At 52.8% G+C, this 21,368-nt stretch overlaps 1 protein-coding gene across 1 annotated transcript; it reads left to right on the plus strand.

Annotated features, from left to right (window-relative positions):
- Positions 1–9,446: 9,446 nt before the first annotated feature.
- On the plus strand, positions 9,447–10,352 carry LOC136792203 (uncharacterized). The gene has a single exon (XM_067008282.1). It carries the CDS (start codon positions 9,447–9,449, stop codon positions 10,350–10,352), a length of 906 nt encoding a protein of 301 aa, XP_066864383.1.
- Positions 10,353–21,368: the final 11,016 nt, after the last annotated feature.

Raw genomic sequence — 21,368 nt, forward strand, 5'->3', positions numbered from 1 at the left:
TTGGGAGGTGATAGCCTTGAAGTGCAGTCTGTCTCCTTCCTTTCCTTCCTGCCCCTCCCTCTTAGTGCACACAGGATACCCCTCATGATAGGGGTCCTTAGGGGAGTCCCATCTACCTGTCTTCTTTGGGGTGCAGCCTGCAGTGGGTGGATGGGGGCTGGTGGTCAGGAAGACGTGAAGGCTGAGAGCACCTGCCCTGCCATGGCCCCTCCTAAACGCAGAGCTACCACCTCCCCATCCCCAACTTCTCGCTGACCAGTGCTGTCCTGACAGATTTTTCGTAAACTCTCAGAACTCAAAAGGTCGTTTCATCATTTCCCTAAAATATGCGAGGGATGCCGGGTCCACTCTTGTGAGACCTGGATTTTTCGGTCCTTGCGAAGCAGCTGGCATTTTCTCTTTAAAGTAGAAAGTAAAAGCCAGTGTGATGCCCGGTACAGCCCCCTTCCAGCAGAGGCCCGGCTCCAGGAGGCCAGCACAGAGCCAGGGGCTGCTTCCAGGGGGGTGACATGATCCCAGCAGGGAGACAGGTGGCCTGCGGTTTTCAGACGCCTCATCTCCAGGTCTCAACCCCATCCCTTATCTTCAACCCATCCCACCTACTGTGTAGGCTCTGGGCTTTAATTCCCAAATAGAATTCCCATAGAATCTGTAAAATTAGAGCACCATTTCATTAATTTTGATTTGGAGTTCTGAATTTTAGACTATTAAAAATTAAGTAAGACACTTCAACCCACAGATCAACTATAGCTTCACTAAAACTGGGGCAGTAGACACGGTACCCCTGGATGAGGCACTAGGAGGCTTTCAGCACCACTGATGTATAGTCTGCTGGAAAAAATGGAACCGAATCTCATCAAGCCTGTAATACCAACTGCCCCTTATAGGAAATGGCAGGGACAGTGAAACAATTTAAATGACAACATGAGGATGTCATCAATCAATCCAGAATGTGGAAAACTCCAGAGGACAAGCGACCAGGTCCTCCCAAAATTAATGGTGTAAAAAGGGAAGGGAAGGATGGTTACAAAAGAGATTTAAGGGACAGATTAGCCAAATATACTATGTGGAATTTGTTTGAATCCTGATTCCACCAGAGCAATTGTAAGAATAGGTTCTTAAGACAATATGTACAATATGAAAAAAACTTAATTTTGTGATATATGATAATAGTATAGTGGGTATGTTTCTTAAAAACTTTTTATCAGTTACAGAGGCATACTACAGTATTTATAGGAAAAAAGGCATGATATAAGAATTGCTTTAAAATATTGTGAAACAAAACAAAGTACCAGTGTTTGTGGGGAAAAAATATAAAAATAACATGTGCAAGATGTTGATTTTTTGAAGCTGGGTGGTAGGTTTAAGGAGGTTTATTATATTATTCTCTCTGCTTTTTATATGTTTAAAACTTTCTATAATAAAAAAGTTTTTTAAAGCATAAAAAACAGTAAAAAATCAAAAAGTGAGAGAGGGAGAGGAGGGGAGGCTTTCACAATATGGTCTAGGTGGAGACAGAGGTGCCTTGTACTCTGGTTCTATCCAGCCAGATGGTGAGAAGTGATCAATTCGGGGTATATTTGAGGGGAGTAGAGAGCTGTTTTCTAGTGGTATTAGGAAAGGGGTGAGAATGAAGAATGTCAGCTGCCGTATCAGTAAACAAAGGATGTTGTGGTCATCAAGCCGCCAGCCGCTGCAGCCGCCTTGACTGTGCACCCCGAGGAGACTCAGGATGAAGAGCAGGATATGGGCCCCAGATCGTTCAGGTGCACATCAGAGGAACGATTTCAGTGAGCCCAGACTCTTGCACCTTCCCATACAGAGAAAAGCACTACATTCATTAACAGTAATCTTTCGATGTTCTGACGACCTGGTTTTTGTTGCAAAAACTCCCATGTATCCAGGCTCCGTTCCCCCACCCCGAGCCTCGCCACCACTGCCTTTTACCTCTACAGAGAAGTCCCTCAGAGCCCTCTGAGAGGCTGCATCCCAGGCTTCAGTCCTCGGAAGTCGGCCAAATAAAACTTAATTCACAACTTTTAGGTTGTGCATTTGTTTCGGTCGACTGGGGGACTTGATTACGATTCCTCAGTTTTTGGCTGCGGCGGCCAGAAGGTTGGCCATGAACTTGTTGAAGAAAACTGGGGGATGGAAGAGGTAGGCAGGGCTCCGAAGTTCGGTGGTGGCCAGCCTGAGTCTGAGATGGGATTAGAAATCTCGGTCCTCAGGCCGACATCCAGCCCTGGAGCTCAGGGGAGAGACACGCTGAGGACTCATCAGCCAGGAGATGGCATTAAAACTAGGGGATTGAATAAGTTCACTAGGAGAGAGTATGGTTAAAGAAAAGTCGTTTGTGTTAGAGCTAGAATTTTCCAGAATCTCTAAGATGAATACTAAGAAATGTGAGGCAAAAAGGAAAATCAGGCTTCTGCAGTAACACATTCAGACCTCGGGCGCTTTGTGTTGGCTGGTGTCTCTACACCCATAGGCATCCGGAACTCTTGCTGGGAAGTCTCAGCCGTCCTGCCTGGATGCAGCCTGGAGTGGAATGTAAGCTTGCGGCCAACACTCCACTTTCCAAAGAAGCAACGCTGTCATCTAAACCTGGACCTTGTTTCCAGGCTGCTTCCCCGGCTGCTTGTCAATATTTGATTTTCAGGTCACAGGACCCCGTATTGACAACCCCCAAAGCCTGTCACTTAAAACAAACAGAAGAGGAAATCAACAGAAACCGCTCTGATCCAGCTGTCGACTTGGGAAACCTTTCCTTGATGCTTTGCTCCTGCTGGGCCCCACCCACCCCTAGGGAGAGCGATGCATTGCCAACTAAGCAGCTTTTGTTTGTTTCCCCGACCGTGTGGCCCCAAGGGACAATGCCACAGTCACAAGCCGCTGGGACTCCAAATGCCAGTGCAAATGCCAGCAGCGAGGTTACTGTTCAGTCTGTTGGCAGAGTCCTCCCTGGTGCGGTGCCTGCACGGGCTGTGAATTTAATTCCCTGACCGCTGTGTCTCGAGCCTTGACTGCCGGGAGTGTAGGGTCAACGTTCCGAGGTAAAGAACTTTAGAGGCGGATTGGAGGAAGGAGGTGGGGCTCACGTTGCAAATCCTCACCGGTTAGGTCGGTAATTTCAGCTCCCGCTCCTAGAGCGGCGGGGAGTCTGTGAATTGGCCGAGGGGGCAGTCAGCCAAGGTCGGTGGGTGATGCCTCAAACCCACCCTTTTAGCCAGAGATTTCCTTCTCGGTGTAAAGGCATTATTAGTAAGTGAGACCGTGCCTTATTAAAATAAATCCAGGTCCCCCCAAGTTTCTATGTGAAAGGAGACCCTCTGGGTGAGGATGGTGGGGAGGTGAGGACACAGCGAGGGCTGGTCACGTAGACAGAGACAGAAGACACGGGATGTGCAGACTTGGGACAAGTTCTAGGTGCTGGGAATTCCCCCCCGAGGCCGCCTTGAGTTTCGTGATCTACATGCCTGTCCTTATCCTCAAGACCTTTTTTCCCCCTTCAGCTGGTGTAAGTGCATTTCTTTTTTTTTTTCTCTTTTTGGCCGTACCACGTGGCACGCGGGATCTCAGTGCCCCGAGCAGGGATCAAACCCGTGTCCCCTGCAGTGGAAGCTGGACCGCCAGGGAAGTCCCGATTTCTATTACATAGAGTCACAAAGTCCTCGATGCAGATTTGGTGAGTCAGTTAGGACAGTGGGTGTCACCTCACATTTCTGAGGCCACAGGTGCTCCTTGTGCTGGCAGGGCTGGGGAGGAGAGGAGACCCCAGTCTCAGAAGAGGCCCCAGGTGTGTGGGGAGCCCTGCGGGACCCGCCAGGGACAGCCAGCAGGTTCAAACCTCCAGTCTGTGCAGCAAACGCAACCATTCTGTTTCATGACTTTGGTGGGAACCCCTACACCACAGTGCGGGGCTTCCCCGTGTTCAGCGCGGTTGTGCGTCACCTGGGAGCCTTGTTGAGTGCGGATTCAGTAGGTGTGTGGTGGGGTAGACACCCCTAACTCCTAACCAGCGCCCAGGTGACCTAAGAGTACAGTAACCTGGCCAGGTCACCTTGGCCTGGACCTGCCTCTACCCTAACTGGAGCCAACAGGCTTCTGCTGCTTCACTTAGAACCATGCTGGTTAACTGCTGCTTTCACCCCACAAACAAGAAGGTAAGACACAGTGCTTACCGAAACATGAAAATCTTACAGCTTTTGTTGAGGACTAGAAAATAAACACCTGACTCTCTAAGCATTCAAAAAAGCGGGGGGGGGATGGGGATGGGAATTCCCTGGCGGTCCAGTGGTTAGCGCTTTCACTGCCTTGGTCCTGGGTTTCGACCCCGGTAGGGGAACTAAGATCTGCAAGCTGCAGTGCGGCACAGCCAAAAGGAAAGGAGGCGGGGGAGGGAAGCTTCTTTCAAGCTGGGAACAGAAAGCTTGGAGATGGCGTGGAAAGGAGTAATTTACCTGTCTCCCTGCCTCAGCAGAAGAGTCCTGATGACCAAGGGTTCCTGAAAATGGTGCTTGAAATGCATCACAGGGGTTCAGTGTTTAAAGGTATTGTGAATTTTATACTTACCTAAAATAATTTTCTTTTTTTTTTTTTTTTTTTTGGTAAAGCATCTGACTAATTCCTCATTTATCTGTTCTAAAATTCCAAGTTTTTTTGTTTTTTTTTTTCCTTTTTAAATAAGGGGTTTAACTGTTTATTCATTGTATAAATGACTGTCTAATACCACTACTGAGCAATTTTGTGATTGTAGTTCAACATGGCAATTTGTTGTCTAAATCTTTTTTTAAAAAAAATATTTATTTATTTATTTATTTTTGGCTGCGCTGTGTCTTCGTTTCTGCGCGAGGGCTTTCTCTAGTTGCGGAGAGCGGGGGCCACTCTTCATCGCGGTGCGCGGGCCTCTCACTGTCGCGGGCTCTCTTGTTGCGGAGCACAGGCTCCAGACGCGCAGGCTCAGTAGTTGTGGCTCACGGGCCTAGTTGCTCCGCGGCATGTGCGATCCTCCCAGACCAGGGCTCGAACCCGTGTCCCCTGCCTTGGCAGGCGGATTCTCAACCACTGCGCCACCAGGGAAGCCCCTCCAAGTTTTTTTTATGTTCCATTTTCTAAGAGCTGAACTCCAGAACACAGATTTCCTTTATGGAAATTCCCCCCCTCATGTGTTTACTTGGGCAGAGGTGAACTTGGGGACCCATGACAGCCCATGGGGGCTGTGACCCCGCCCTCACAGCATGTCACACTGATGTGATGACATGACATGCAGCCGTTTGTTGCAAAACAGTTGTGTCCTTTTCTTAGGGCAAAAGGCTGCAATGATCCTGAAGCTTCCCGGCACAGTCTCGGTTCTGGATGTTCCCTGAAGGGCACTGCCGTGTGTGGCTTTGATTTTTCAATTGATTCGCAAACATTTGTGCTTGTTTGGATTTTGTGGGAAGCAAAAGTCAGGGAGATGATGGAAGTTCATTATACATTCTAGTGGTGTGACAGCACAAATGGTAGCAACCAGGCTCAGGAAACGGCCTAAACTGCACGGATTGACAGTGGGAATTTGATCTGGGGAGTTTGGAGCAATGTCTGAGGAAGCCCGCAGAACACAGTGGAAGGCAGGCTGTCCCAGACATTAGCAGTTTCAGGAAAGGCAGAAAGGACATTGAGAGCAGGTGAATCCAGGTGTCCAAGAGCAAGGACCACCGTGTGAGCTGGAGCCACCGGGGCTGCCTGGTGGGGCTGTGGCCCTGGGGGAGGAGCTGCCCAGCCAGAGCTGCAGCACAGATGAGACACAGCCAGAGGAGCAGCAGGGAGGGGGAGGGGAGGGGGAGGGGAGGGGCCCTGCCTCCCTCCTCCTCCTGCCAGTCTCCCTCCAGTACCTCCCACTGTCCAGTCCTACGTGGAATCAGACGGCAAATAGCTGGCACTCATTTGTGGCTCAGCATCTGTTCTCTTGTATCCGCCTCTATTCACCTCCTGTTTGATGACGTCATGGGTCCAACCACCAGGAATAGCTCTCCTTGATGTACCCTCTCCCGCCAAGTGGAGAGACACAGATCCCAGCAATCTCTGGATCCATCTCAAAGTCCAGGATCGCTGGTGATGCACAGCCCCCTCTGTCAGATCCACATGTGGCTTCAAACGTGGTCTATGAACTGCACGGGTTAAGTACCACCCATTTTCCTTATCTAAAATAATAAGCAAGAGGTAAAGCAGAAATATAGGTGCGCGTGTATGTGTGGTTTTAACACTTACTGACGTGTTATATCTTATCTTTATTTATTCATTATATTTTACTCTTTAAAACGACTACAGTTCTCATTTCTGTAACTGTCATTGGGTTGATATGGGCACTTTTTTGCCTTTCACCCCCCATTCCAAGTTCCCTTTGCCATCGTATGGTTGACATTCTCTAGCTGGTGGGGTGACAGAAACGTTTGCTTCTGAGTAGTTCGACGCGTCTGTGGTCCTGCCTGTAGTTTTCCCTTAGATTTTACTTTGGGACATGGAAGTATTAAGAAGGACCCACTAAACCCCGGACGCCCCAGCTGGTCCGCTCTTCTCCCCACGATCTAGGGCCAACCCCGTCCCCAGGGAAAGCGAGCTCAGCATGTCCCCTTCTCTATCTGCCTGGTGGGTCAGTGGCGTGAGGAGCCCCAAGTAGCCAGGTCTCAGCGTGGGTCAGTGGCACCTTGTTGCAGCCTCTGACGAAGACGCCCCCCCTTGACAACCAAGAACTCTCGGCCTCCAGGTCCAGTTTTCAAGGCTGGAAATGTTTACCAGGTGATGGTGAGAAGGTCCCTATCATCTCTACCCCGACCCCTGGACCTGTGAACCCTGCTGTGGAAGAAACAGCACATATACCCTCCTGGGCGCAAACCATTTGGGGGCAGCACCCAGCCTTGCTTCCCAGCTGGTTCCTCAACCAACCATTTCTAGCATTGGGCTCAGGCAGGTCCAGGAGGTTAGGGTCCCATAGCAGCTCCTCCTGCTGCATCGCCCTCCCTCCCTCACCCCAAACGCAAGCCCTTGTGGAAGCTCCTTATGTCCATATGAGAGGACATAAAAGCTTGGGTCTGGTTTACAGACGCTTCTGCACAGCCTCCTGGACCCGCACGGAAGGGACTGCGGCCGCACTCAGACCCTCTCCAGGGCCTCCCTGGAGGACAGCGTGGAGAGAGGTCTTCCCAGTGGACGGAACCGTGAGCGCCTCTCCCAGCTGGAGAGAGGGCCGGAGGTAAGGGTCTGCACTGGTTCTTAGATGGCGGCTCACGGCCTGGCGGCTCGGTTGCGGACTCTGACAGGAGCTGGGGATTGGGCAGAGCACGGTGACGTCTGTGTCCCCTGTGAGCGCTTCCAACGGCACCCACTACAGAGGAGGCTTTCGGAAGCCGGGTGAACAAGGTGACGTGAACGTGTGGCTGTTGGCTCCCCGCGCCCCCACTTGCTCAGTGGCCCCTGTACAGAGTGGTCCTGGAGACAGGGCTGAAGGCTGTGCATGCGGACAGCCCCTCCCCAGGGCTGGGCTGGCCCTGCTGCTGAGCACCCAGCCTGCTGGTGGCCGAGCCCACCCTTCTTCCCCGAAAGGGCGCTGCCTCCACGAGCCGGTGGTGGCAGGCCCGCTACGTGGCCGTAGGTCGGTTGCATTAGACCCCATTCCTCCATGGGGAGGGTGGCGTTTTGTCCTCACTGCCACAGACCACTGTGCTGGCTGTGGACTTGCCTTCCCTGCCTGCCGTGCTTCTGCTAACCCCACTCTCGTTGGATTCAAAGAATGTTCTGTTTACCATCGTGGTGTCCTGCAGCGCCGTGCTCTGACCACGGGGCTCTCATGCATCAAAAGAAGTAAGTCATTTTCCCCTGATGACGGTTCCCGCTGTGCGTGCACGGCCGTGTGGCTCCCGCAGCACCCACTTCGTGACGGCATCTTGAGTGGCTGCTGATCTCGTGTCCCCTGGTCAACTTTTCAGTCTCTAGACAAGCCCAAGGGGAAACCTCCAGCTGTTTCTCAAAAGCATTGGATTACAGTTCTTGGTGGAATAAAATCGATTTGCTCTGGGTGGTAGAAACGGGGGTGTTTTGGCTTTCCAGAGGTTCACGTTGACATATTTCAGTGCTGACTCAGCCCTCAAAAGTCTGGTTGTTTCCTCTCCTGGATGTACAGTCACCTGGTAACTGACCTGAGGTCCCTTTGGGGAGGGCTCTGAGGAAGAATCATAGATTGTTATATTTCTGACAGTGCTGAGGATTCCTTCCTTCCTAAGAGGACCTGGCCTCCTCTTCGTCAGGGTTTGGGGCTCCTGTGAGCTGACAAAGGTCTGGGAGTCGAAAGAGAAATAACTTCCTTTTTTGGTCGCTCAGTCCTGCTTCTGCTGACCTAGAACTTTTCTGCTTGTGTGGATGAAGTAATTACCTTAGTAGGGCGCCCTTCCATTTCAGAGGTGACTGTGATCTCTGTAGTTCAGGCAGTCTTCTCCCCGTTTGCACATCACAGTAATTGCACCCATTTGTCTGCTGGACCCATTGCTGCAGGACCCTGCCATTCCTGCTGATTAGAAAGCCCACTTCAGTGCAGAGGCTCCCGCTGTCATTAGCACAGGGCTTTTCAAGGCTGCCGGTCCTCTACTTACTAAAGCATTTCTCAGAGCCTTAGTAAAGGGGAGTCTGCAGGTCCTCCTGGGAGACAGTCGGGTGGTGAGGAGGTGGGCTGCACAAAATAATTTCTTTTCAACTTCCTCATATTCCTGAATCTTTGGATTCCTTCCCTGACATTCTCCCAGGGAAGTTCTGGCCTCTCTTGTTAAATGTAGACTACCGTCGGGCCCACGTTTCAGTCAACCAACCAACCAGACTGTTAGAGGCAGCACACAAAGTCCAGGATCTCGAATAACAGTCCCCATCATCCAGTGCAACATTGCTTTCCATCTCACGTGACTCTGGACAGAAACCTAGCAAAATCTTGATTTGTTTTGGTTTATAAGTTACCTGGGAACAGACCTAGGATGCACGGGTCCGACTGTAACTATGGGTTTGGAAGTGATGAGCAGAAGTGAAAGTAAGCCTTCAAGAGAATAGGCGTTTCCTTAAAAGACACTTACCTCAGGTGAGTGGCTTCAGGTGCTGTGGAAGGAAGTCTCGGTGGATTTGGGGTACACAGTTGTCAGACTCTTACAAACCCACCCAGACGTCCTCATCTCAATCTCAAGGTCCTGCGTGCCGTACTAACAATTTCCAACCCTTGACGTAGGAGAATTTACAAGGCTGAAGGCTGAACTGTCTTGGGATTCAGAAGCTTGCACAACTAGATTTTGGGTCTAGTCCTCAGCCTGTGATATAAAAATAAGAAATTCTGTTACGGCCTCCATGGGACCTCTGTTTCTTTGACCAGGCCTTGACTTGAGCCAAGAGTTTAAGAGTTAGCTTTTTTCTCTTCCTGAGCCCTGTAGTGCAACATGAAGAAACCAGTCCTTCTTCACTTCTACCCTAACCATCATTGCTACCGCCATTACTACCATCATCAACGTTACTACCACCATCACTACCCTATCATTGCTACCGCCATTACTACCCTAACCATTACTACTGCCATCACCACCATAACTACCACCATCACTACCCTAATTACCATTGCTACTGCCATTGCTACCCTAACCACCATTACTACTGCCATCACCACCATTACTACCACCATTACTACCCTCACCACCATTACTACCACCATCACTACCCTAACTATCATTGCTACCGCCATTACTACCCTAACCATTACTACTGCCATCACCACCATAACTACCACCATCACTGCCCTAATTACCATTGCTACTGCCATTGCTACCCTAACCACTATTACTACTGCCATCACCACCATTACTACCACCACTACCCTAACCACCATTACTACCGCCATTACTACCATCACCACCATTACTACTGCCATCACCACCATTACTACCGCCATTACTACCCTCACCACCATTACTACCACCACTACCCTCACCACCATTACTACCACCATTACTACCATCACCACCATTACTACCACCATCACTACCCTAACGACCATTGCTACTGCCGTTACTACCCTAACCACCATGATTACTACCATCACCACCATTACTACCATCACCACCATTACTACCACCATCACTACCCTAACTATCATTGCTACCGCCATTACTACCCTAACCATTACTACTGCCATCACCACCATAACTACCACCATCACTACCCTAATTACCATTGCTACTGCCATTGCTACCCTAACCACCATTACTACTGCCATCACCACCATTACTACCCTCACCACCATTACTACCACCATCACTACCCTATCATTGCTACTGCCATTACTACCCTAACCATTACTACTGCCATCACCACCATAACTACCACCATCACTACCCTAATTACCATTGCTACTGCCATTGCTACCCTAACCACTATTACTACTGCCATCACTACCATTACTACCGCCATTACTACCCTCACCACCATTACTACCACCACTACCCTAACCACCATTACTACCACCATTACTGCCATCACCACCATTATTACCGCCATTACTACCCTCACCACCATTACTACCACCATTACTACCATCACCACCATTACTACCACCATCACTACCCTAACGACCATTGCTACTGCCGTTACTACCCTAACCACCATGATTACTACCATCACCACCATTACTACCGCCATTACTACCAACACCACCATAACTACCACCACTACCCTAACCACCATTACTACCATCACCACCATTACTACCACCACTACCCTAACCAGCATTACTACCACCATTACTACCCTAACCACCATTACTACTGCCATCACCACCATTACTACCGCCATTACTACCCTCACCACCATTACTACCACCATCACTACCCTAACTACCATTGCTACTGCCATTACTACCCTAACCACCATTACTACCATCACCACCATTACTACCACCACTACCCTAACCATCACTGCTACCACCATTACTACTACCACCCTCGTGACAACCGTAACTATCAAGTATATTAGCTACTTCATGTCCCAAAGTCTTGCTTTCCACTGGCCTTTTACCTTGAGTCAGCACAGAAGACATTTAAGCTCAAATAGGTGAGCGATCACAGAATTCCTGAATCTCAGAATTCCTGGGACCGCTTCCGGGTCAGCCGGGAGCCCAGCTGAGCCCGAGCAGATACGTCTGTGGCGTGGTGATGGGCCGCAGCGTCTGTCCTTGATGCTGAACTAGCTGTACGACCTCTCCGGGAGGCTCTGGCTCGTACCCTGGAGCTGTGTCATTGCTGTACCAGGCACTCCTCCGAGTGGCCGGGGGCCGTACGCCCCGCCTCCCATTGCTTCCAGCCACAGTTCTTTGGAACTGGGAGGCCACCGGAGCAGCAGCTTATGAATGGCTGGCAGTGAAGGGCTCTGCCCAGATAGAGTCGAGGCTCTCACTTGAGAGTTAGGATGAGGCCGGCCCTGCAGCTCCTAGGATCGGGAACGTTTGGGGTGCTGAAGAAGGAGAGGATGAGAAGGATGAGAAGAGTAGAGGTGGAGGCTGGGGAGGCTATCAGGAGACGGGGCTTCACCGGCGCCGCCGTCCCACCCCACCTCCCGCCCCGCATGCATGGGTTCCCTGAGGGGCCCCTGTAGCCTTAATTTAAATCAAAAGCAAGCAAGCAAAAGCAAAGCCAGCAAAACAAAACCCTACCTTTCACTTGAACTGTTTGCATGGTCTTGGCCTGGGGAAAAAAGAACACCTCTGGTGGCACAGTGGTTGGGAATCTGCCTGCCAATGCAGGGGACACGGGTTCGAGCCCTGGTCTGGGAAGATCCCACGTGCCGCGCAGCAGCTAGGCCCGTGTGCCACAACTACTGAACTTGCGCTCTAGAGCCTGTGCACCACAACTACTGAGCCTGCGCTCTAGAGCCCGTGGGCCACAACTACTGAGCCGTGTGCCACAACTACTGAAGCCTGCGCGCCTAGAGCCCGTGCTCCGCAACAAGAGAAGCCACCGCAATGAGAAGCCCGTGCACCGCCACGAAGAGTAACCCTCCCTTGCCGCAACTAGAGAAAGCCCGCGCGCAGCAACGAAGACCCAATGCAGCCAAAAATAAATAAATAAAATCAATAAATTTAAAAATATATATTGAGCGATGACATCAGCGATAGCCCAAGAAGGCAATTAGATAAAATCAAATAAGCTCATGTAACAGCCACACGGTGGCCTTGGCTCCGTTTCAGAAGCGGGTGGTGATGAGTGCTGGAGTCCTGTCCTCTGACGTATCCTCGGGCAGCTGTGAGTGCGGTCAGAGGCTTGCCGCTGGCTGGCTGGACGGAGGGAGGGGCTGGGAGAGGGATGCGGGCGGCCTGGCGTGGTGGGAGCTCTACCGCAAGGGGGGCAGAGGGGCTGGGACACCTGAATGACGGCTCCGCCTGTCCTCGGTACCCAGGAGGAGGACAGGAAGTCAGTCGGGGGGCACTGATACCCTGGGTGGATTAGTTGGACGGGGCACGTGGGGCTGGGGTCCCGACCATGGCCCAGTTATGAGAATGGGGGCCCGGGAGGGGGCTGAGTCTCCGGCACAAGCAGGTGGACAGGTGGCTGAACTGGGGTGCCAGGTGTGGGCATGGGGGGGGGCAGCAGGGGCTTAGCTCTTGTCTCGGGTCAGGGCTGGTCCCAGGAAATGAAAGGCGGGAAGGGCTGAGCCTCAGTGGGGAAGCAAGCTGTGCCCGGACCCAGGGGGCCAAGCGTGGGGTCCGGTTGGCCAGGCTGCCGAGGGCCCGAGCAGCAGAACGGTGGTTCTGGTTCTGCCCCAGACGCCGCTGAACCAGGCTCTCAGAGCCCATCTCCTCTTCTGCAAGAACAGCAGTACCAGCAGCCCCACCTGCTGACATCCGGGCCAAGACCTCCTCTCCTTCCCCGACCCCTTGCCGGCCGCCGGCCCCGGGTGCAGAGAAGACGGGAAACCGCGTCCATCCTCCCCTCCCGGACCCTACCTGAATCCCCTCACCTGTTCCTTCAGCTGCACCTTTGGCCTCTTCCTTGGCGCTCGGCGCACCAGGTAGGGCTCATTAGGCTCCTCGGGGCTGGCCTATCTTATAAACCCTAAATACATGGGTTTGTAAAAGCTGGGGAGCGGCCTGAGCGCAGCAGGTCAACAGCCCCCGTCACGCCGCGCAGGCAGAGCGGCTTTGTTCCACGCGGGCGTGCAGGGCCCGGGCTCGGGAGGCTCTGCCGCCGCCAGCATGCGGCCTCGCACTTGTGCTGTCCGCGCCCTGGTCGGGGGACGGGAGCGAGGGAGCGCGGGGAGCGAAGGCGGCCCACGCTTCCCCTTCTCCTCCCCTCGTCGTGCCGGTCACGGGCCGCCCTGCCTGCAGGGAAGGCTGGGCGTGCAGGCGGGTGGTGAGCCCCGGGGGGCGGGGGGCGGGCGTGTGGGCCGTGGGCAGCGCCCATCTCCCTGCCTTCCCACTCTCTTCCGTGTACATCCCTCGGCCGCCCCCCAGGATGAGGGCTACCTCTGACCAAGGTCAAGCTCGCTAATGTCCCCGGTAAATCGTGTCCCTTCTGCTACCTTCCTTCCTCTCCGACGCCCGCTACAAGGTCAGGTGGGGTGGTGGCCATGAAAACCACAGCTCGTGTCTTCTCCTCGGGAGCAGGACTGGCTGAGGCCCCGGCAGCCGAAGACCCCTCCTGGGCCTGGCTCTGTGTTTGCACGGAGCCCGCACTTCCCACCGGTGGCTGAGCGGCCTGGCTGCTCCTCCTGCGGCGTGAGGACGCCCCATCCTCCCGGCGGAAGCTTCTCAGACCTGTCCTTCCTTTTCTCTCTGTACCGGGGTCACCTCTGCTTTGTCCAAGGCTCTCCCACCTTTGCCTTTCGCAGGCGTTTCCCGCAGTAAATGTCTCGAGTGTTCAGTCTGTTCTGGCGGCCTGTACTTTTCAGAGTTGCCCTCTTTCACGCCCGCTGCCACCGCCCGATTCAGGTGCGCCTCCTTCTCCACGAACCACTGCAGAAGCTCCCGATGGCCTCCCGGCCTCCAGTCTCTTCTTTTCAAACGAGCGTCCAGACTGCCTCAGAGCCCGTTTCCAATGCAGGTATTAACACATCACTCTTCTGGCCAAAGGCCTTCAGTGGTTCCCACCTGCCACCTAGGGAATCCACCGAAATTTCTTAGAACTTGGTTCAAAATCCTTCACAGTCTCCGCGGCCCCTCCTCCCACTGTCCCTTCTGCACCAGGAACACTTCCTTCCCTTGAACCTGTACTGTCCCCCTTGGTCTGGGCTCCTCCCTCTACCTGAAACGGCTTCCACCTTTCCCAGTCTATCAAAATCCAATTCATTGATGAGAACCCAGCTCAAAACTCTTCCTGATCCTCAAAGACCTATCTTTTCCCCTTTTCTGGGATCTCACAGCACTTTACACAGACCCCTTACCTTGTGTCTCTTTACTTAGGTGCATGTCTATCTCCTCCTATTGTGGAGAGACCTGAAGGCAGGGTGGTGTTTCATTCATTCATTCATTCAGCATCTACTGTGCCCCAGTTCTTGTCCTGGGAGTTGGGGATAAATCAACAAGACAGATAAAAGCATCCCTTTCCCTGTGGAGTTTTGTTCTAGTTTAGACCCAGTGTTGAGTGGCGCTCTTGCATATGGACAAAGTGCCTCACCGGTAAATACTGAAAGGACATCGTTATTTAAAAGAGCCTACTGAGCAAAGACGTCGGTAATGGCGGTGCTGAGACACATCTCTCTTGGGAGAAAAAAAATGGAATTACGGCTCAAAATGTCTGCAGAAATTGCATAACTACGCCAACAAAAGTGAAATGAGCCACAAAAATAGGCCAAGAACGCTTGAGACAAAAGTTGGAACGGTTGATGGAACACCCAGAATGAAGGGAACAGCCTTTGTGAGGACGCTGCTGAGTCCACATGGCTGTCCAGGAACCAGTGCCACTTGTCTTTGGGGACGAGGCTCTGTGACCCTGGCACACCTCCTCAGGGTCACTGGGCCGCAGCCGACCTGAGCGCGGTCGTGGGCCCAGACACGCTGACTCCGAGCGCTGCCGGCAGCACGAGGCAAACGAGTCCCCGAAGACGAGCCTTCATTCTCTTCTGCTCGGGCACCTCCTGTGAGCTGGCCATCCTGTCCTGGTGCTGGGCGGGCCTCCTTACGTGTATTCCTCTTCTGATACAGCTTGGTTTTTACCCATCCTTCGTGTTGGGCAAGATCTCTGCCTGTAGCAAGATGCCATCATTGTATTTCTGTAGAAACGATGTGTGCATTGAGAAATTCAAGCAATAGTGCAAAATTTAAAACCACCCTGCATCCCCCACCCAGGAAGCACCTTTATGAATATTTAGTGAATATTCTTACAGAAATCTCTCAGTGAATGCTTAAATGGAGGTAAAATTAAGTATACCAAAATGAGATACCACAATCCCACTTGTCATTTTAAATTTTATTTTAAAACTTTGTTTTTAAGTATGGCATACATACAGAAAAGGGAAAGAAAAAAATCAAGACTATAAATGCAGCGGATTATCGCAAAATGAATACATCTGTGTAACTCCCGCTTAGGTCAAGAAATAGAATCAGCATTCACAAAGCTCCACTCCTGCTTCCCCCGTAAGAGTCCTCCTAATCGCTGTTCCCTCCTTCCCCCCCCCAAGTACCACTGTCCTGACTTCTAACATCATAGCTTAGTTTTGCCTTTTCTTTTTAACTTTTTTTTTTTTTTTGGGGGCCACACCTCACGGCATGCGGGATCTTAGTTTCCTGTTCAGGAATCGAACCCGTGCCCCCTGCAGTGGAAACACAGAGTCCTAACCACTGGACCACCAGGGAAGTTCCTCTTTTTAACTTTTTATAAAAGAAATCATTGGTTCGGCATTACTTTGTTTCTGGCTTCTTTGGCTCAAAATTATGCTTGTGGGGGACTTCCCTGGTGGCGCAGTGGTTAAGAATCCGCCTGCCAATGCAGGGGACACGGGTTCAAGCCCTGGTCCGGGAAGATCCCACATGCTGTGGAGCAGCTAAGCCCATGCGCCACAACTACTGAGCCCATGAGCCGCAACTACTGAACCCTGCACGCCTAGAGCCCGTGCTCCACAACGAAGAGTAGCCCCCACTCACTGCAACTACAGAAAGCCCGTGTGCAGCAATGAAGACCCAACGAGCCAAAAATAAATTAATTAATTTTAAAAAATTATGCTTATGAGATTCATCAACATCAATGTATGTCTCTGTAGCTGGTTTTCATGGCTGTCTAGTATTCCGTTATAGTCCACAAATCATTCAGCTGTCCGTGGACATTTGTGTATTTCAGTTTGGGACTGTTACAAATAATGGTGCTCTAGATATTCTGGTCCATGTTTCGGCCTGTGCATACACACTTTTTTAAAAAAAAAAATATTTATTTATTTATTTATTTTTGGGTGCATCGGGTCTCAGTTGCCACACACGGGGTCTTCGTTGTGGCTCGCGGGCTCCTCTCTAGTTGTGGCGTGCAGGCTTAGTTTCCCCATACATAGCATCTGGGATCGTAGTTCCCCGACCAGGGATCGAACCCACGTCCCCTGCATTGGAAGGCGGATTCTCAACTGCTGGACTGCCGGGGAAGCCCCGTGTGTGCACACTGGTGTGAGATATTCCCAGGAGCGGAGTTGTCGGGTCACGGAGCACGCACGCTCCACTTGAGTCAGAAAGGCCACTTTTCCAAGGCGGTGGCATCCGTTCACCTTTACAGACAGTGCACGGGGGTTCTAGGACCCCCAGCCTTGTTTGCCCTCGACGTGGCTTGGTGTCCTTTCTTCATTTTAGCTATTCTGGGAGGAAAGTAGTAGCTCGTGTGGTTTTAATTTGCGTTTTGCTGAAGGCTGATGAGGTTGAGTGCCTCTCCGTGCGTTTATTGCCTGTTCGGGGTGTCTGTTTTGTGAAGTGCCTGTCCGAGTCTTCTGCCCAGTTTTTCTGCTGGGCTGTCGGCCTGCTTCTCATTAACGTGTTAGGATTATGTTGCAGATACTGCCTCACGCTCTGTGTGAGGTACCTTTCACTCTCTTAACGCTGCTCCATGACGGTAAGCGCAACAACCATCCTCTTTTAATTAATTAATTAATTAATTAATTAGGCTGCACCAGGTCTTAGTTGCGGCATGCAGGATCTAGTTCTCTGACCCGGGATCGAACCCGGGCCCTCTGCATTGGGAGCACAGAATCTTAACCCCTGGACCGCCAGGGAAGTCCCCAAACATCCTCTCTTAAACATTAAATATTGAGTCACCGTACTTGAATTTAACAGAAGAATAACTGAAATAAAATGGAAGGAATTGCTGAATTTCAGATAGATGTTTCCTCACCATAAAAAATACTAGTTTCTAAAATAAAGCTGCTAAAATTAAGAAAAGGGTTTATGGAAAGCATTAATAGGCAGCGGTTATTTTTCTTTGTTTGTTTGCTTTGGCTGCGCTACGCGGCATGAGGGATCCTAGGTCCCCGACCAGGGATGGAACCTCCGCCCCCTGCACTGGAAGCTCGAAGTCTTAACCACTGGACTGCCAGGGGAAGTCCCAGCATTTATTTTAAAATAACTTTGTTATAACTTTGGATAGTATCTACTAATGCCTTGATTTGAGAAGGAGATTAACTTCTCACATTTCCTTTCCTCCTCTCTCCCAACCTCCTGAGTTTGCCAGCTTTATGCTGTCGAGGTTTACGTTTTATTCTGAAACCACACTTTACACCGTGGAACAGTCTTCACTCTTTGTTTACGTGGAGTCATCCTCTTTGCCAGTCTTTTTACCGTGGCCCCTCCCTCCCTTAATGTTTTTTTCTTCTTCTTTTTTTTTCTTTTTTTTGCGGTAGGCGGGCCTCTCACTGCTGTGGCCTCTCCCGTTGCGGAGCACAGGCTCCGGACGCGCAGGCTCAGCGGCCACGGCTCACGGGCCCAGCCGCTCCGCGGCACGTGGGATCCTCCCGGACCGGGGCACGAACCCGTGTCCCCTGCATCGGCAGGCGGACTCTCCACCACTGCGCCACCAGGGCAGACCAATTTTCTAGTTTGATTCGTCTCTTGGTTGTTTACACTTCCTTTTCAGTGACATTTTTAAGTGCCCTCAGGTGCCGATTTCCTCTGACGCTGGAGAAACGTCTGCCTCCTTCAAACTCGAAGGACGAGGTGGCGAAGCCGTGACCCAAGTACGTCCTGCAGCGTCTGCCCACCAGCGCAGGGCGCAGCCTGCCTGCCTCTGCGAGGGCTTTGAAGGCTGTGTAGGAAACCGGTCCTGCGGGTCGCTGGCCCTCGGGCACCCCTCAGGCTCCAGGCAGCAGCCCTTCCGCGTCACTGGGAGCGGACTGCCTGGTTCCCGTGGGAACGCAGGCACCTGGGCGGGGCAGGGGGACCGCAGGGGCCGAGGAGGAAGATTACGGCTGCTTCTCCTTGCACAGACATTTACAAACGAGGCGGTTCCTCCACGGAACAACCGTCAGAGTCCTGCCTCTTGTGCGGAGTGCCCTGGAGGACCCCCCGGCAGGCTGGAGGGACCACGCCGGATGGCGCTGCGCCTCCCTTCCAGCCCTGGTCCCCCCTCCGCCTTCCTCCTCCCACCGGGAGGCCCTGGGCGCTCGGGTGAAAGCGGGGCAGGCTCTAACGCAGCATCTCAAGGCGCTTTGCGGGACGCCCTTCCCCAGCGCCACCCCTTTGGTGGGTGCGCTCTGCCCTGCCCTCCCTGCCCTGCCCTCCCTGCCCAGCTCGGTGAGTCACTGCTGCGTGCGGTTAGCTGTGGTTCTCACAGCGAGGCAGCGGATCCGGATCCGCAGGCGGGCGCGCGCAGGCACAGCCGACACACCCTGCCTGGACTCCGGGCCCTGCAACATCGTCGCAACAGGACACACTTTCTACCTATTCGGCACAGCCGGGGAGGAAGCACCGGTTTTGCCCTAAGCCCTGAAAGTACCTTTGTCAGAGCAGAAGCCAGAGAACTGACGTGACATGAGAGGCTCAGGAAATTCCAGCTAAAGGACAGGTCGTGAGCCTTCCTATGGGAAGAGAAGGAAGCATTTTTCCTCCTAAAGTAAGGAAGCCAGCCAGCTTTTACCAGCACGAGCACGTGCACACTGCCTCATGCTCCTCGGTGTTCGTCCTTTCTCTGCAGGGCGGCTCGCTCTCCTGTGAGCCCTGGACTCACCACCCGCCGTGGGGGCTGCCCTCTGGGCACCTGGGGACTCGCGCTTCCGGAGACGCAGCCTCGTTTCTTTGGCCTCTGTCTCTCTCATCTTCTCGGTGAGATCTGAATCCGAGCGGAGGGGCAGTTGTCTTTCAGAAGCTAAGATGCCGTCTCTGAGTTTCTCTGCCTCTGCTCTGCTCCTCACTAAATGGCGCCCCATCCCTTTATGGCACAGTCTCCGTTCTCCGAGGCAAACACCCCGATTTGCAGGCGGCCTTTGCGCACGCCCTTCTTCCTCATCGGCACCCGCGCTCCTCCCTCGGGAGCTCTCCCGGGCGGCAGCCCCCCTGGGCACCTTCCCTGTCCTCCCTCACCTGCGCTGCAGGATGGCCCACGGGACGGCAGGCCCTCACCACCCCAACACCTGGATGGAGCGCTCAGGTCCCGTCACCCGGCTTTCACACGGCACCCGGGCCCCGCCCGAGGTTGCTCTGACTCGGTCGTCTCAAGGTCAAGCCTAGCCGCTTTCCAGCCTTGGCGCCGTCTGCTCTTTCTCTCCGTGATGCGGCCCCTCTTTCACCTCTGCCCTGATGTCAGTGTGTAGGAGTCAAGGCCTGTCCTCTCCGATCGCTCCTCCAGGGTAACAGCGAACCGAATTCCGCCAGGAGCAGCAGAAAGTTTCCTGACCCACTTCCTGGGTCACAGGAAGTGCTTTTAAAAGCAAAGCACTTAAATCCACATGGCTCTTGAGCTGGGCCTCAGCCAGGATTTTCGCAGCTGAGCTCCCTGTCCTCCCTCCCGTTTCTTCTCCTCTTTTCCAGGAACTCCCTTCCACCCCTGGACTCTAACCCAGGCAGCCTCCCTGCCCTCGTGCGCCAAATCCTGACCCAGAAGTTTTACCAAGTCATTTTCCCAGATAAAGTCAGTTTCCTCCCAATGGAAAGCCCTGGTGTCAGCTGTGTAGCTGAAGCAGCTTTTATTTCCTTAGCAGAGCAACTGCTACTCTATCGTATAACCATCCATTTCTGTGTCTCTCTCTGAAACCAGGCCGGACTCTGCTCTTTCGATCCATGCATCCCCAGAACCTGGCAGGGGGACTCGTAAGCACCCAGTAAGTCCAGCTGCTGAGAGACAGAGAATGGCTGACCGGAGGACAGCCCTCAGGGCATGCACCCCGGGGTGCACGCCTGTGGCTGGGGATGAGGGGCTTTGGGGGTGACGTGCGGCGTTGCCTAGCAACATTTCCTCACTCTCCTGTCACTCAGAACGTACAGACCAAACGATTCTTAGGGCAAGACTAGCTCTTTGGTCTCCCTGAAAAATAGGTACGATCTTTCCTGTTGTCTCCGCTCAAAATCCATAATTCTTCAAGGACCCCAAGGGTGAAAAGTATTGAGGATCTCAGATATTCACACCCAAGAATCTACTTCATCGGAGGGTTAACTGTGTCGGAGGATATCGGGAGGCCACCCAGGGGCCCACAGCCCATCTTCCGCTACCTGAGGGACAGATCCCGTCCGCGGTGGCGGGTGTGCTTCCGGCCTGGAGTTGAACTGAGTGCTCACGTGCTCTGGCCTGGACCGGGACGGAAATGCCTTCTGGATGGGCTTACGCAGCCCAGGAAGGAAACATCCAGAACCTTCCTGCGAACTTAAGTTCCTTGAAGATTTGCATCGAAAATGTTGCACAAGAGTCAGATAGTAGTAAGGAGTGACCAGATTTCCCTGGTGCCGGAGACACAGTGAACACTTGGGTTTTCCTTCTCCTCTTTCTTTTGGGCTCCCGAGGAAGCCTGGACGCAGGCTGCAGAGTGGGGCCCAAGGGGCTCTGTGGGCTTGTGGGTGCAGGGAAGACCCCGCCGCCCCGTAGCTCTGGAGCTGCAACCCACCGAGAGCGGGACCCCCAGGTGGACCCAGCGCACAGTCGGAGCACAGCCTGCGAATAAACCTGGAACCTTCCACCACGCAGCTCTCAGCCAGCAGCTGCTGAGGGCCCCCTTTGCTGACCCGGGAGTGACAAAGGCAGAGGTCCTCCCACACTCGGTCTGGTCGGCTCACAGCCTCTGCGGCCGGTCTGTTCTGGAAACTGGCTCATCGCCCCAAGGGAAGTACAAGGGTAGGTTCCGTGACACAGCACTTTCATCAACGAATCAACACATAACCTTGTTTTGTGTGCTTCTGTGTAATTCACACTTTTTTAAAAATTAAT

This window comes from Kogia breviceps, chromosome 11, assembly GCF_026419965.1.
Source record: "Kogia breviceps isolate mKogBre1 chromosome 11, mKogBre1 haplotype 1, whole genome shotgun sequence".
NCBI classification, from domain to species: Eukaryota; Metazoa; Chordata; class Mammalia; order Artiodactyla; family Physeteridae; genus Kogia; species Kogia breviceps.